This window comes from Calidris pugnax, unplaced genomic scaffold (genome assembly GCF_001431845.1).
Source record: "Calidris pugnax isolate Ruff unplaced genomic scaffold, ASM143184v1 scaffold396, whole genome shotgun sequence".
NCBI classification, from domain to species: Eukaryota; Metazoa; Chordata; class Aves; order Charadriiformes; family Scolopacidae; genus Calidris; species Calidris pugnax.
In genome coordinates this window covers 290,751-303,157 of record NW_015091219.1, presented here as the reverse complement: position 1 = coordinate 303,157, position 12,407 = coordinate 290,751, and the positions used below count along the sequence as shown (strand labels likewise).

At 42.7% G+C, this 12,407-nt stretch overlaps 1 protein-coding gene across 1 annotated transcript in view; it reads right to left on the bottom strand.

Annotated features, from left to right (window-relative positions):
* Window positions 1–12,407, bottom strand: part of ARFGEF3 (ARFGEF family member 3) — a 111,634-nt gene that overhangs the window by 46,395 nt on the left and 52,832 nt on the right. The window contains 7 exon segments of the mRNA XM_014959819.1: window positions 990–1,140; window positions 2,754–2,864; window positions 3,106–3,321; window positions 3,576–3,683; window positions 6,190–6,355; window positions 7,600–7,766; window positions 9,006–9,089. Coding sequence (XP_014815305.1) covers window positions 990–1,140; window positions 2,754–2,864; window positions 3,106–3,321; window positions 3,576–3,683; window positions 6,190–6,355; window positions 7,600–7,766; window positions 9,006–9,089 — 1,003 coding nt within the window.

Sequence of the window (12,407 nt, the reverse complement as noted above, 5' to 3'; positions counted from 1 at the left end):
GCTGGGATCTGTACTCCAGAGGTGATTCTACAGCCCCATTGCTGAGAGAAGGCAGCTTATGTGGAAACCCACTGCCAATTTGCAGGCACCAATTTCTACATCTAAACCAGCTACAATGCACTGGACGTTCTCCTCAAACCATAAATAGCCAATCTCTAACTCAGTCTACACATAGATAACCTGTCTTCTTACATGTGTTGGACTCCCATGTGCCTAGAAAGCAAATAGTTCAGTGGAGGTGCCTGAAGAGCCCATTTAGTTTCCTGGGTCTGTCACTTCTGGTAACTTTGAAGCTTCCTAAGCAGATTTTGTCTCATAATAGTGGTGAAAAACAGCACCGTCCCACCTGGAGTGTTGTGTCCAGCTTTGGAGTCCTCAACACAGGAAGAACATGGACCTGTTGGACCAGGTCCAGCGGAGGGCCATGAAGATGATCAGGGGGATGGAGCACCTGCCCTATGAGGACAGACTGAGAGAGCTGGGGTTGTTCAGCCTGGAGAAGGCTCAGGAGAGACCTTATAGTAGCCTTCCAATATCTGAAGGGAGCTACAGGAGAGATGGGGAGGGACTCTTGATCAGTGAGGGCAGTGACAGGATGAGGGGTAATGGTTTTAAGTTGAAAGAGGGGAGATTTAGATTAGATATTGGGAAGAAATTCTTTCCTGTGAGGGTGGTGAGGCACTGGAAGAGGTTGCCCAGAGAAGGTGTGGCTGCCCCATCCCTGGAGGGGTTCAAGGCCAGGCTGGATGGGGCTTGGAGCAACCTGGTCTGGTGGGAGATGGTTGGAACTGGATGATCTTTAAGGTCCCTTCCAACTCTAACCCTTCTATGATTCTTTTAGATACTGATTCTTTTAGATACTGATGGTTAAAACTCTGACACTGTTTATACAGAACACCCCCAGAGCACGTGAAGTCCTTTTTTTCAGTCCCATTCCTTTCAGGCAACATGGCATCAGTTCTGTTTCCTTCGGGAAAGCTGGCGAGTACCTGAACACATGAGGCCAACAGTCCTGATTGTGGCTCCCCATCTCCAGGCCCACGTTAAGGACTGCATCCATACACAAAACATGAGCTGTGTGCAGGCAGACTCCCTGCACTTTCCCCATCTGCTCCAGTTTCTGCTCCACTTTCTGTTTCACTGCAGCACGAAAAACAAAAATAAAAAACCAGCACATTAGCTTGTCCAGCTTTTAAACAAACACTTGTCTGCATATAGAGTGATGGCAAAGGAATGCAGTCCGAAATCTATAAAAGAATGTGGATTTTAGACAAACAACAAATCAGAGAAACCCATTTCCTCCTAATAAACATAAGGCAGTTTTAAAATTAAAATTCCTTTTGATTGACATCTTCTATGCATGAAAAAAAATAAAAATCAATTCCAGATTGACACCCTCCACCCCCAAATTCACATCTTGCTGCCCACAGAACAGATGCAGATTGCTAGTGATATTATATGTTTCTCTTTGGAGCTGGTTGGCTGGCTATTTATGATTTTTACCAAAATCTCCTTTTCTACGGAAACAAAAATAAGTTTGCAGATTTCACAACTATTTCCATACAAACGTTTCACCAAAGAACTTTTTCTAATGGACACTCTTGTCAAAGCAAAACTAATCCTGGTCTGAACTACAAGCATTTGGACCTCATTCATTTTCCTGAGAATCTCTGAAAAGCTTAGTTTTCATGCTGCATTGGAATGGAAACAAATTCTGAAGCTTTGCAAGCTTTCACAGAACAGATCTGTTGGCCTCTGGCCACCGCTACTGCCTCTTCTTTGCTCCAGCGTGGCCTGGCCAACTCGTTTCAGTCATTTCTAGCAGAGTGGTCAAAAAGCCAGTTTGTGCTCAGCTTTGTTTTCTCTACTCAGACACCAAATTTAAGTGCCAAGCAGGGTGATTTGTGCAACGCCGTGTTTTGTTACGGGCTTCTCGCCATTAGAATTCAGATGTCATCAGACACATTTTAGGTGCCTCTCCAAACAGCCACTGGAGACAAAAATTGACTTTACTGACTTCCACTGGGGTTGAAGCAGCGGTATAGAGATGCAGAACTTTTTACATGTTACACACGTATAATTTTTTTATTCCAGCCTCATTTAAGATGATTCAGAAACAGTTTTAAATATCTGATGATGACAAAAGACAGCCAAGGATGTATATGCAAGACAGGAAGAAGGATGCAAACTAGGCTTATATTACTACCCAACACTTTGAAAAAAAATATTGTTTTTCTGATGCCCTCTGGTTCAGGAAGAAATTTTTTACTATGAGGGTGGTGAGACACTGGAACAGGTTGCCCAGGGAAGTTGTGGCTGCCCCATCCCTGGAAGTGTGTTCAAGGCCAGGCTGGATGGGGCTTGGAGCAACCTGGTCTGGTGGGAGGTGTCCCTGCCCAGGGCAGGGGGTTGGAACTAGATGATCTTTGAGGTCCCTTCCAACCCAAACCATTCTGTGATTCTATGATTCTACTAGTCTCACAAGGCTTAAAAAGTCCACATTTCAAAAATGCTGTTGGCTTATCTATTGTTCCAATGATTTCAGTACCAGATAAAGTATAATTAGTGGGACAATGTTAAGAATCTAGAGCAGCAGGACATGTACTTTACATGCCTCTAGACACAGAACCCAAGTGAGAGGTGCACAGTAGTGGCATTCCCTTCTGTACTTCTTCTATGTGTAGCAAAGTAATATCCAGTTGCACCTTTGCAGGCAATATGTTACAAGGCAGGCAATTTAATCACATAGTTACCTTGAGCTATAGTATCACTGGGCTCTTGGATTTCTTTTTCTTCTTTCTCCTCTTGGACACAGGAAGCAGCAGCCATTTGGGCAAGAGCAGATGCACAATTAGCAGCAACTCCTGTAAAGCAACAACACAATTAGTGTTTAACCAGCACCTCCTCCCCAGTCCCGTGCAATCTCAACAACAGGTTGGGACAAGGAAAGTTGGCTGAGTATGTCCATGCTGTAGGGCTGGTGGGCTCTATGGGGAGTCATGGACAGTTTAGGTTCCTGTCCAAGACTGGAACAGGTTGCTGCTTTTCTCTCTCCCAAATTCCTTCAAGGAAAAGTCACCATCCTGTTTTGTGAGTCTGCATTACCTAGAGCACAGCTCAGCCGGGCTGCTCTCCTCAGTCCATCCAGGCTCACGCAGATGGAGTCCTTCTCCTTTTGGTTCTGCTCCTTGGCTCCTTCTGCTCCCAAGATGAAGGCCAGCCCCTTGGAGCTCCCCGCCATGCGGCCGGTCAGTGGTGTGGACAAAGTGTCGATCAAGTTTTTCCAACAGCCAATTAAAAGGTATCGGGCAAAAGCAACTCCTGGAGTGAGAAATACATTACTACTACTACTGGAGAATGACATCGCAGCAGTTTTATCCTCAGTGGTAAAAAAACCAAGTCACATTTGTCCTCTGCGTGCTGGACCACCATTTCACGTGTGGGATGTACTGACGTACTTCCCTCAACCCTTAGGTTCTTTAGGTTCTAAAACACAATTTATCTAAATATGCTTATGGTATGTAACAACCCCACTGCTGGCAGACACACTTGTGTTTATAATCCAGTCTTAATACCTGCAACAACGGAATCATCTGTCTTCCGGTTTTGGGAAAGCGGAGATTGAGCTGAAGCAGATGCCATCAACTGGCCACCAATTGCACTGCTCCCCAAGCCATCGATGTCTGCCAGAACATGAAAAAACAACAGATTACTATTCAACACACAGATGGTATAAGGAAAGCATCTCCTACTGGCTCTTTGTTCAAATAAGCACTAGCACTCCTGACTCCTCAGGTATACATTTTAGTTGCTCTTTTCTGGCAGGCTTCTGAAGCCTTGGCATAAACATGAGCTGGGGCATTGTATGCTTTGCTCACTATAACCAACATTTGCTTGAAGAGGGGAAATATCTCATTTTGAGAGTGAGATATTTCCCCACCCCAATGTTACACAGTCAACAGAACCCTCAGCAACGACTTCATGGTATTTCTTACATGAATGACCTTCCCACATGCTTAACGCTCCACATTTCTTAATATAATAGTTCAAATCTTGCTAAATCCTGTATCTAGATGTTCCCAGACCTCAGGCTGAGTCCTCAAGATGCACTGGGATCCTATACCTGAAATGTGATTTTTAGTAGACTTATGTAGGTTCTCATACTGCATTGGAATGGAAACAAATTCTGAAGCTTTGCAAGCTTTCACAGAACAGATCTGTTGGCCTGTGGCCACTGCTACTGCCACTTCTTTCCTCCAGTGTATCCTGGCCAACTCGCTTCAGTCATTTCTAGCAGAGTGATCAAAAAGCCAGTTTGTGCTCAGGCCTGCTCAGTTTTGTTTTCTCTATCAACATTTGCTTGAAGAGGGGAAATATCTCACTCTCAAAATGAGATTCTGAGAGCGAGATATTTCCCCACCCCAATGTTACACAGTCAACAGAACCTTCAGCAATGACTTCATGGTATTTCTTACATGAATGACCTTCCCACATGCTTAACGCTCCACATTTCTTAATATAATAGTTCAAGTCTTGCTAAATCCTGTATCTAGATGTTCCCAGACTTCAGTCTGAGTCCTCAAGATGCACTGGGATCCTATACCTGAAACGTGATTTTTAGTAGACTTATGTAGGTTCAATCTCAACAAAAGAAACACAACCCTTTCTCCAACAGAACAGAATCACAGAATGATACGGGTTTGGAAGGGACCTCTGGAGATCAGCTAGTCCAACCCCCCTACCAAAGCAGGTCAACCCAGAGCAGGTTGCACAGGAACGTGTCCAGGTGGGTTTTGAACATCTCCAGAGAAGGAGACTCCTCCACTTCTCTGTGCAGCCTCTTCCAGGGCTCTGCCACCCTCAAAGTAAAGCTCCTCCTCATGTTTAGATGGAACTTCTTATATTCATGTTTGTGCCCATTTCCTCTTATCCTGTCCCTGGGCACCACGACAGAAGACCAGCATTATGATGTTAGGCATGTCAGGTTGATTTCCTTTCTAGCAGTGTGTCTCTGTCACTTCTCCACATACTTTATGACTATTGTTTTACCAAAGTCTTTCTTTCAGCTTCTCAGATCTATCGCTAAAAGCAACACTGAGCCCAATACAGCCAGCAAAAAACTTTCAGAGCAGTGCCCTTTGACTGCCAGTTAATGGCTCAGCAGAATCCAGTGTTCTCCCTGTATATACTGTTTTAATTACCCCTTTGTAATCGTACAGTATACGTGCTCAAGCAGACAGTGCATTTTTTATCAATACAATATCATAGACATCCTGCCACCTTTCAGCTGACACCATTTGATTTTTGCCTCAGAGGAAGCTAAGGGTTATTTTTAAGTGTTTGTTAGAGGCGCTGCAGGTTTTCAGCATCTCTCCAGCACCAGTTGGCACATCCCTGGCACAGCACAAATCTGAACCAAGGGGAACCCAAGCTGTGGAAGGGGCTTCCAGGATCAGATGCCACTATCTATATTTGTACTGCACCACGGCTAAAATGGCTTTGCTATGACACTGAGAAAACAGCAGCCTTATCATTTACCCAGTCCCTAAAAGGGGACTACAGGAGAGCTGGGGAGGGACTCTTGATCAGGGAGCAGAGTGATAGGACAAGGGGTAACAGTTTTAAACTGAAAGAGGGGAGATTTAAATTAGATACTAGAACAAAATTCTTTCCTGTGTCGGTGGTGAGACCCTGGAACAGGTTGCCCAGAGAAGCTGTGGCTGCCCCATCCCTGGAGGGGTTCAAGGCCAGGCTGGATGGGGCTTGGAGCAACCTGGTCTGGTGGGAGGTGTCCCTGTCCAGGGCAGGGGGTTGGAACTGGATGATCTTTAAGGTCCCTTCCAACTCTAACCATTCTATGATTCTATTAACAGGCACCAAGTCTACCAGAATCAAAGCTGACAGAATTAAGAGATGTTTTGGTTCAGTGAACAAATTTACTCTTCCTGTCTCCCAGGGACAGTTGTTTCTAAACCCATGCATCAAAAGCTTTCTGTCAGATCCAAAACACATGCTCAAATACCTGCCACAGTTAAGTTTGATTCCTTCTCTACCAGTAATTTTGTGAAACACCACATGTTGTGTGACTACATTCTGTTCTGCATGTAATGCAACAAAGCAGCATGGTATTGTAGCTCATTTTAGACATGAATTTGGAAGTTAGCCTTGCCACCACAAGACAGCACTGACCGGTCAGCATGGTGATAAGTGGAAGGCTGTGCTCTTCAGGGCTTCCCCAGTATCCAGCTTCCCCCAGCATGTTCCTTTCTAGTACCTGGTGGTACAGTTCTTCAACCCAGGTCTGGGAAAATACCATCAACACTCCACTGGACTGGACCTGCTTCATGAACTCCTTCTGCAGAGAACCAGAAAAGCCAGATGTAAGACAACAGTAAGCCCTACAGCATGTGTCTCAGCTCCTAGATCTACTAATCTCAAGGCAATGCAGGAGTAGAAATGAAGTTATGCAAAAATAAGAATTAACCAAGGATTGCAACGTGTCTCTATGGTGGAGAATAACATGAACAAGAAACTTTCCCTTCTCTTACTGCAGTTCATGCAAGATGCAAATCATAATGACAGTTCCTGCAGGGTGACAATAGGACACGCCGATCTCTCACTGTTTCCACAAAGTAGGATCTCAATTCCCATGGGAAGAAGTTGTGGCACCTACTGCTGCCTCTCCAGCAATCAGGCCCTTCTGCATTGAAGAGTCACCACACAAAACTGGGGTCCAATTAGAGATCTGAATGATTTTCAACAATACTTAAGCCATGCTCAGGTTTGCTGTGCATGGTGCTGCCCCTAGAGAAGGCTCTGAGTCACAGATTTGCTCTTGCAGCTGCTGAAGAACATACCAGAACTGACGATGATGATAAAACCCACTTGTTTTAGAAGTCTTATAGAATATAAATTATCTTACATGGAAAGAAATGGCAATAACGGTACATTTTGACAGGTTGTTTTTTTTTTTTTTCCATATATCACACCTTTTTTTTATTTTTAGGAAAACTCTGAAATGACTTCTTTTGGGCAATTTAGTTGAAAAACACAGATTCGTGTTTTATAACTCCTGCAGCCTTCAAAACAATTTTTAAAAAGCCCAAGAAGCTGAGGAATCCCAGGCGCCACAAAAATCATCAGTTCATATTACTAAAACCCAATTATTTTTCACTCTGACTTCTCATGTCTACATCTGAATAAATACAAATCAAGTATTAAGTAAGACGTTTGTCATTAGACTCAAAAGTAGTTGCAAGATGAAAGAATGTCCCTTGATAACGTGCACGAACAACACTTGCTGCATCACGCGACGCTAACGAAGATCAGTTCTGAAGACAGAGCATCCATCAAAACGACTGCTGCTTCAGTGATGATTAGTAAGCAGCATTAATTCCTTCCCGAATTACAGAGAAGCTGCGTAATTTGGATGCATGACATTTATCATGCAAGATTCATAAGCAGCTTGGAGAACGCTTCATTTGCAATTATTATTTCTCCACTTCGCAAGGAGCCTGAAGGCTTTACGTGTGGGCTGAAAGGAAGCAAAACAAATTTTCTTTTTTTTTTTTAACAGTTTTCCCATATTCCCCAACTCACCAGCAACACAGGGGCTTGGGCAGGCTTCTTTCTGTAGTAATCCGAGTTGGCCAATTTTAGGTTGAGCAGCAGAGTGTAATGTGAGACCATGTAGAGGCTGTCTGCATTCATCAGAGTCTGGAAGCTGAAATTTAGGTTTCCCTCAAATCCTGGTGAGTGCATCATACCTAACAAAAACACCATGTGAGCTCTCACATTTTACACAGATTTTTGCCTGGAAAAAAAAGAAGATACCAGAAACTAACCCTAGCGTTTCAGCAGCAACAGATCTGCTAGAATAGTTAATGAATCATCAGTAGAAATTACTCTATTAAATGCACTATGGCAGGGAATAGAAAAATAAGGTCTCCGCCTAGAAATGCGGTGCTGCAAGGCAAACTGAACACTCCAGTCACAGTCCAGGAAAGGAACATCTTAAATTTGGAATACACGAGGAACACTCGCGCTCGTTGGGATGGCTGCCAGGTGCAAAGCAAAGGGCAGGATCTATCTGCTGTTCTGCCTGGAAAGGTGAGGTGGGAGAGGCAGAAGCAAAGCCTTCGTACTTAACCAGAGTCTCCATCGCACCCAATGGTGCTAATGAGGGTGATGGTCCTTTTAACCCCCCCACCAAGTAAATCTGTCCCTGCCTAAGCGAGTTGTTGGATGGGGACTGGAGTGCTCGGCACCTTGCAGGATATCAAGTTTAATTACCATTTTCTCCACCGCCTAGAGGTATGTGGATAAATATTTGGGGCCAAGCTGGCTGGAACTTGTTACAACTCCAAGGCCTGGTTAGTTCATACAAGACCAGCTGGGCACTTGAGACTCCCTCAGACCCATGAGCCACCTGGAAGGGCTCAGTGCTCCTCAAAAAACACTTTATGTATGAAAAAACAGCCTATGACCATGCCCAGTTGCACAACCCCTTCTTCCCAGGTGGGGTGGACGGCACATACGTTTTCCTCCGAGTTAGCTGACCTTCTGGTAGAAAAGCATAAATCAAGGATGATTAATACCTAATTGAATCCCCATCATCTGGTAGTTTGAGCCGTGAAAAAACCCAGAAATATTGAGGCACCTCACGTGACCCACAATATTTCATGGTTTTCACGTCAACTGTGAAACCCATTCACGTTGTGTCAATTAGGGAAGATTACAGAGTAAGCTTTATCCTAGAGGAAGGTTTGTAATGAAACAAAAAAAACCCCCAGCTTCCAAGGTTAGTTACGTGATGAAGCAAAGCTGTGTCATTTGTTAACTGCTGCAGTGGTTTACTATGAATATACTCCTCCCACCATTAAAGTTCATGCCTCTTCTTAGACAAAATGCAACAAACCATTAACATTAATTAAAAAATAATAATAATTAAAAAATAAAAATAAAAATCAATCCACACACAGAAAAGAAGCAAATGTTTTTCTTGCCTCGTGAGGGTTTGAAAGCTCTGTGCTGCTGCCTTCTCGGACTTTCCACTGTCGTCACTTTGGGGGCGTGGATAAGGTGGGTAACTGTTTGAGGGCGGATTTAGAGAGAGAGTAACTGTTCCAGGGTGGGTTTTAAAAATGAGGTGGTTTTTCAAGGGAGCAACCTTTGTGTTAGAGGGGGTGCCAGGGGCAGGCCACACACCATACCCACACACGGGTTGCCACGTGCCCCGGGGTAGACTTCTCGTGGGCAACGTTAACAGAGAATCTTTATTTAGCACCAAAAACTGCAATCATGACGTGCTTGAAAGTGGCCTGTGGGTAGCTCCAGCGACTCCTTCATCAACTGAAGGCAAAGATGCATCTTAACACTTTGTTGGATGGAGGATCATGATGTTGATGTAACTAGAATATATTGATTTGATGCCTTATCTCTCTTAAATATGTATCTTGGGGACTAGAATCTGCTAGAGTAATAAAAACCTCAAGGCAGAGAGGTATGTTTAAAAAAAAAAAAAAAGCCCAGCTTATTTTGCATTAAAATATTTCAAAAAATGTGCAACCTCCTTTACAAGACTACAATTAAAAAGGAAGGTGTATAACTGCACATAAAGGTGGCTACTACATAGTGGTACATCAATAGTAATTAAGCGTCCAAAACCATTTGGGGAAAATACCCTCCCTAATTTCTTCTAAAATATGGGAAAATAAACAACGGCATTAGAGAGATGATGAGACCTCAAAAGCAGAAGATGCATAAACTCACAACAATGCTTAACAACATAAAACCCCTGCTGCTAAAACCTATGGAATCAAAGCTGAAAAGAGGTGCTAAAAATGTTTGCTATGATTATTCACACACAGTTTTTAGAATGAATGCCTTAACTATTCTCATGAACTGCAGTGTGTTGTCTGCATTAAGAGACTACTAATCAGCAACTTTAATTACAAAATCTGCCAGCTTTAATAAACAATAAGGTTGGCTCCCTGTCTTAACAGGGACAACAGTTCATTTAAATTGGCCAGTTAAAAGCAGGTCCTGAAAAAAACCCTCAAACTTCATGTTTTGCGCAAGTCAAGATAACGCTGGGAAGTTTTAGATAATTCGGTATTTTTAAACATCACACTCCAGTGTCACTAAGGAATTTTTTGGCATTGGTTGTCTCTAGCCACAAGGAGGAACTTTCTAAGGAAAGATAAAAACTGTAGATTAGGAAGGCTTTTAACCAACTGACTTCCAAATCTTAGTTTCACTATAACTCTGCTCAGCTGACTGCACTTTTTTCTGCACTTATACTCCTACGTCAGCGCCTCAAATTCCTACCTCCTTTCATTGCTTTTCAATCCTATGAAAACACAGTAATACTACAGTACTATTTAAGCACCTAACTTAAAATGAAACAAAGCAGTTAAACAAGGTCTCTCGGAAACACAAAAATGCTGCTTCTGTACTGGCTGGTCTCCAAAATGCACCCGCCCCCTTTCTCAACTCAAATCTTTAACAACGTTCAAATTTCCTAATATATTCTTCAGGAGTTATACATGAATAATAGACATTGTATTTGCAAGGAGTAGGACCAGTTCCTCTCACTTCATCACCTAATTCATGCCTTGAATTGTTGGTGCTACCAAAGGAGTCCTGAAGGACTCAAACCTTGCCTGTAGGGGCAGATCAGACTGATGTCTTGGAAGTTCTCTGGGGGAAATTCTTACCCCCAGATATGTGTTTGAACTTTAGTAAGTCTCTCTCTCTAGAGGTCTTCAAACTCATACCTCTCTCATCTCCAGAGGAACACAAGTCCTCACCTCAGGAGGACCGATGGACTTTTGCTTAAGATCTGAGGTGCAAGTTAAGGGGCTGTTTCAGCAGGATTGAGTCTCATTCCAGGTGTCCAACTGAAATATGAACTGCACAGATCTTGCGAGAGCATAAAATCACAACTCTGTAACACCCACAGTCCTCTGAAAACACCAGGATACCCATTCCAAGCTATTTTAATGCAATAACCTGCTAATATTATTTATCCATGATTCCTTACTGAGTGACATCATCTAAGAATATTTCACCAAATCAGACTGATGTACAGTTTTAAGTACAGATTTACCCAAGGAGGTGGCTTTCTTAGGAAAGTAAAAAGTCTTTCTCAACTCAATAGTCTAAGTGCAAGACTAGACATGTTTTTACAAACCAGAAATTATGCAGACATCGAGTGATATTCTTCCCTCTTTCTTGCTGTATTAGTCATACTGAATGACAACAAAAGCCACGTTTAGAAGTCTGCTAAGTCTAGCCCTTCCAACATCGAAAAATGTTCTAAATGGATTTGATGGATAAAAGACAAAAGAAGTGGCATATTTATGCACAAGGCAGAAAGGGCACAAAAGTCTGAGTTCTAGTCCAGGGCTTTTGGCATAACCTCAAGATGGCTCTTTTTCAGGAAAAAGAAACCCCTTGTGACAGAAAGGATGCTTCTGAGCACCTCAATCAGGAATGCAATTAATATTAATGTCCCCTTCAAGATATCTCCTTTCTGTGATATAACATGGTCAATGTTTCTTAAGAACGTCATCTACCATCTTCCTGAGTTAGGGTTTATTTGGGCAGCATTTAAACAGGATATCAGGAATATCAGCTTATTCAGCCAGCTTCATATCTAATTATGCTAAAATATAGATGATAGGAGGCATCCCTTCTGACTCTGTATGAGTTTAATGTGTGTGAGAGCGCACAAATGAATGAAGCAATGATCAGGAGAGGAGCAATAGGAAAAGCAATTGTGGTGAATTGAGTTAAAGAAATAGAGAAATATATTTTAACAAACATTTCCACTTTGGCCACTGTCAGGAAAAAGAAACCCTTCTAAAAATATATGTATTTAGACACATTTTAAATATACTATCAACAGCACAAACTAGCCTGTGCATGGCATGGTTTTTTTGATAGACCAAGTCAAGATCCTAAAGGTTCTAACCCTGAAAGAACTGCAGGTATTTAATCTCTTAAAAGGTAAGATCTTTTATTCTTTTCACTTGGTCTGGGCTTTGAGCTTTGCATTTCCTGTCATGACAGATAGCAGTATTAAGAAAAACTAGAGTGAAGAAGAAGAAGAGAGTCACTCCTCTTTTCTTATGCTTTCAAGAACTTAATGCTGTGGAATTTTTATTACCTTCTTTGCAAGGCTGGCATTACTAACAGTAATGCAGTGATGTACTAAGCTATTAAAATCTCTTTCAAACAGGTGATGGTCCTCCCCACACCCCTTTCATGCCAAGGGGCAGCCCCAACCTCTCTCTAACGACAGCGTGTGCAAAATCATCTCAACCGATCTTCACAAACCTGTGAAGAGGTATCTTACTGCAGAAAATGTGATTTTTCTGTTGACTGAGGACATAATCCAGAGC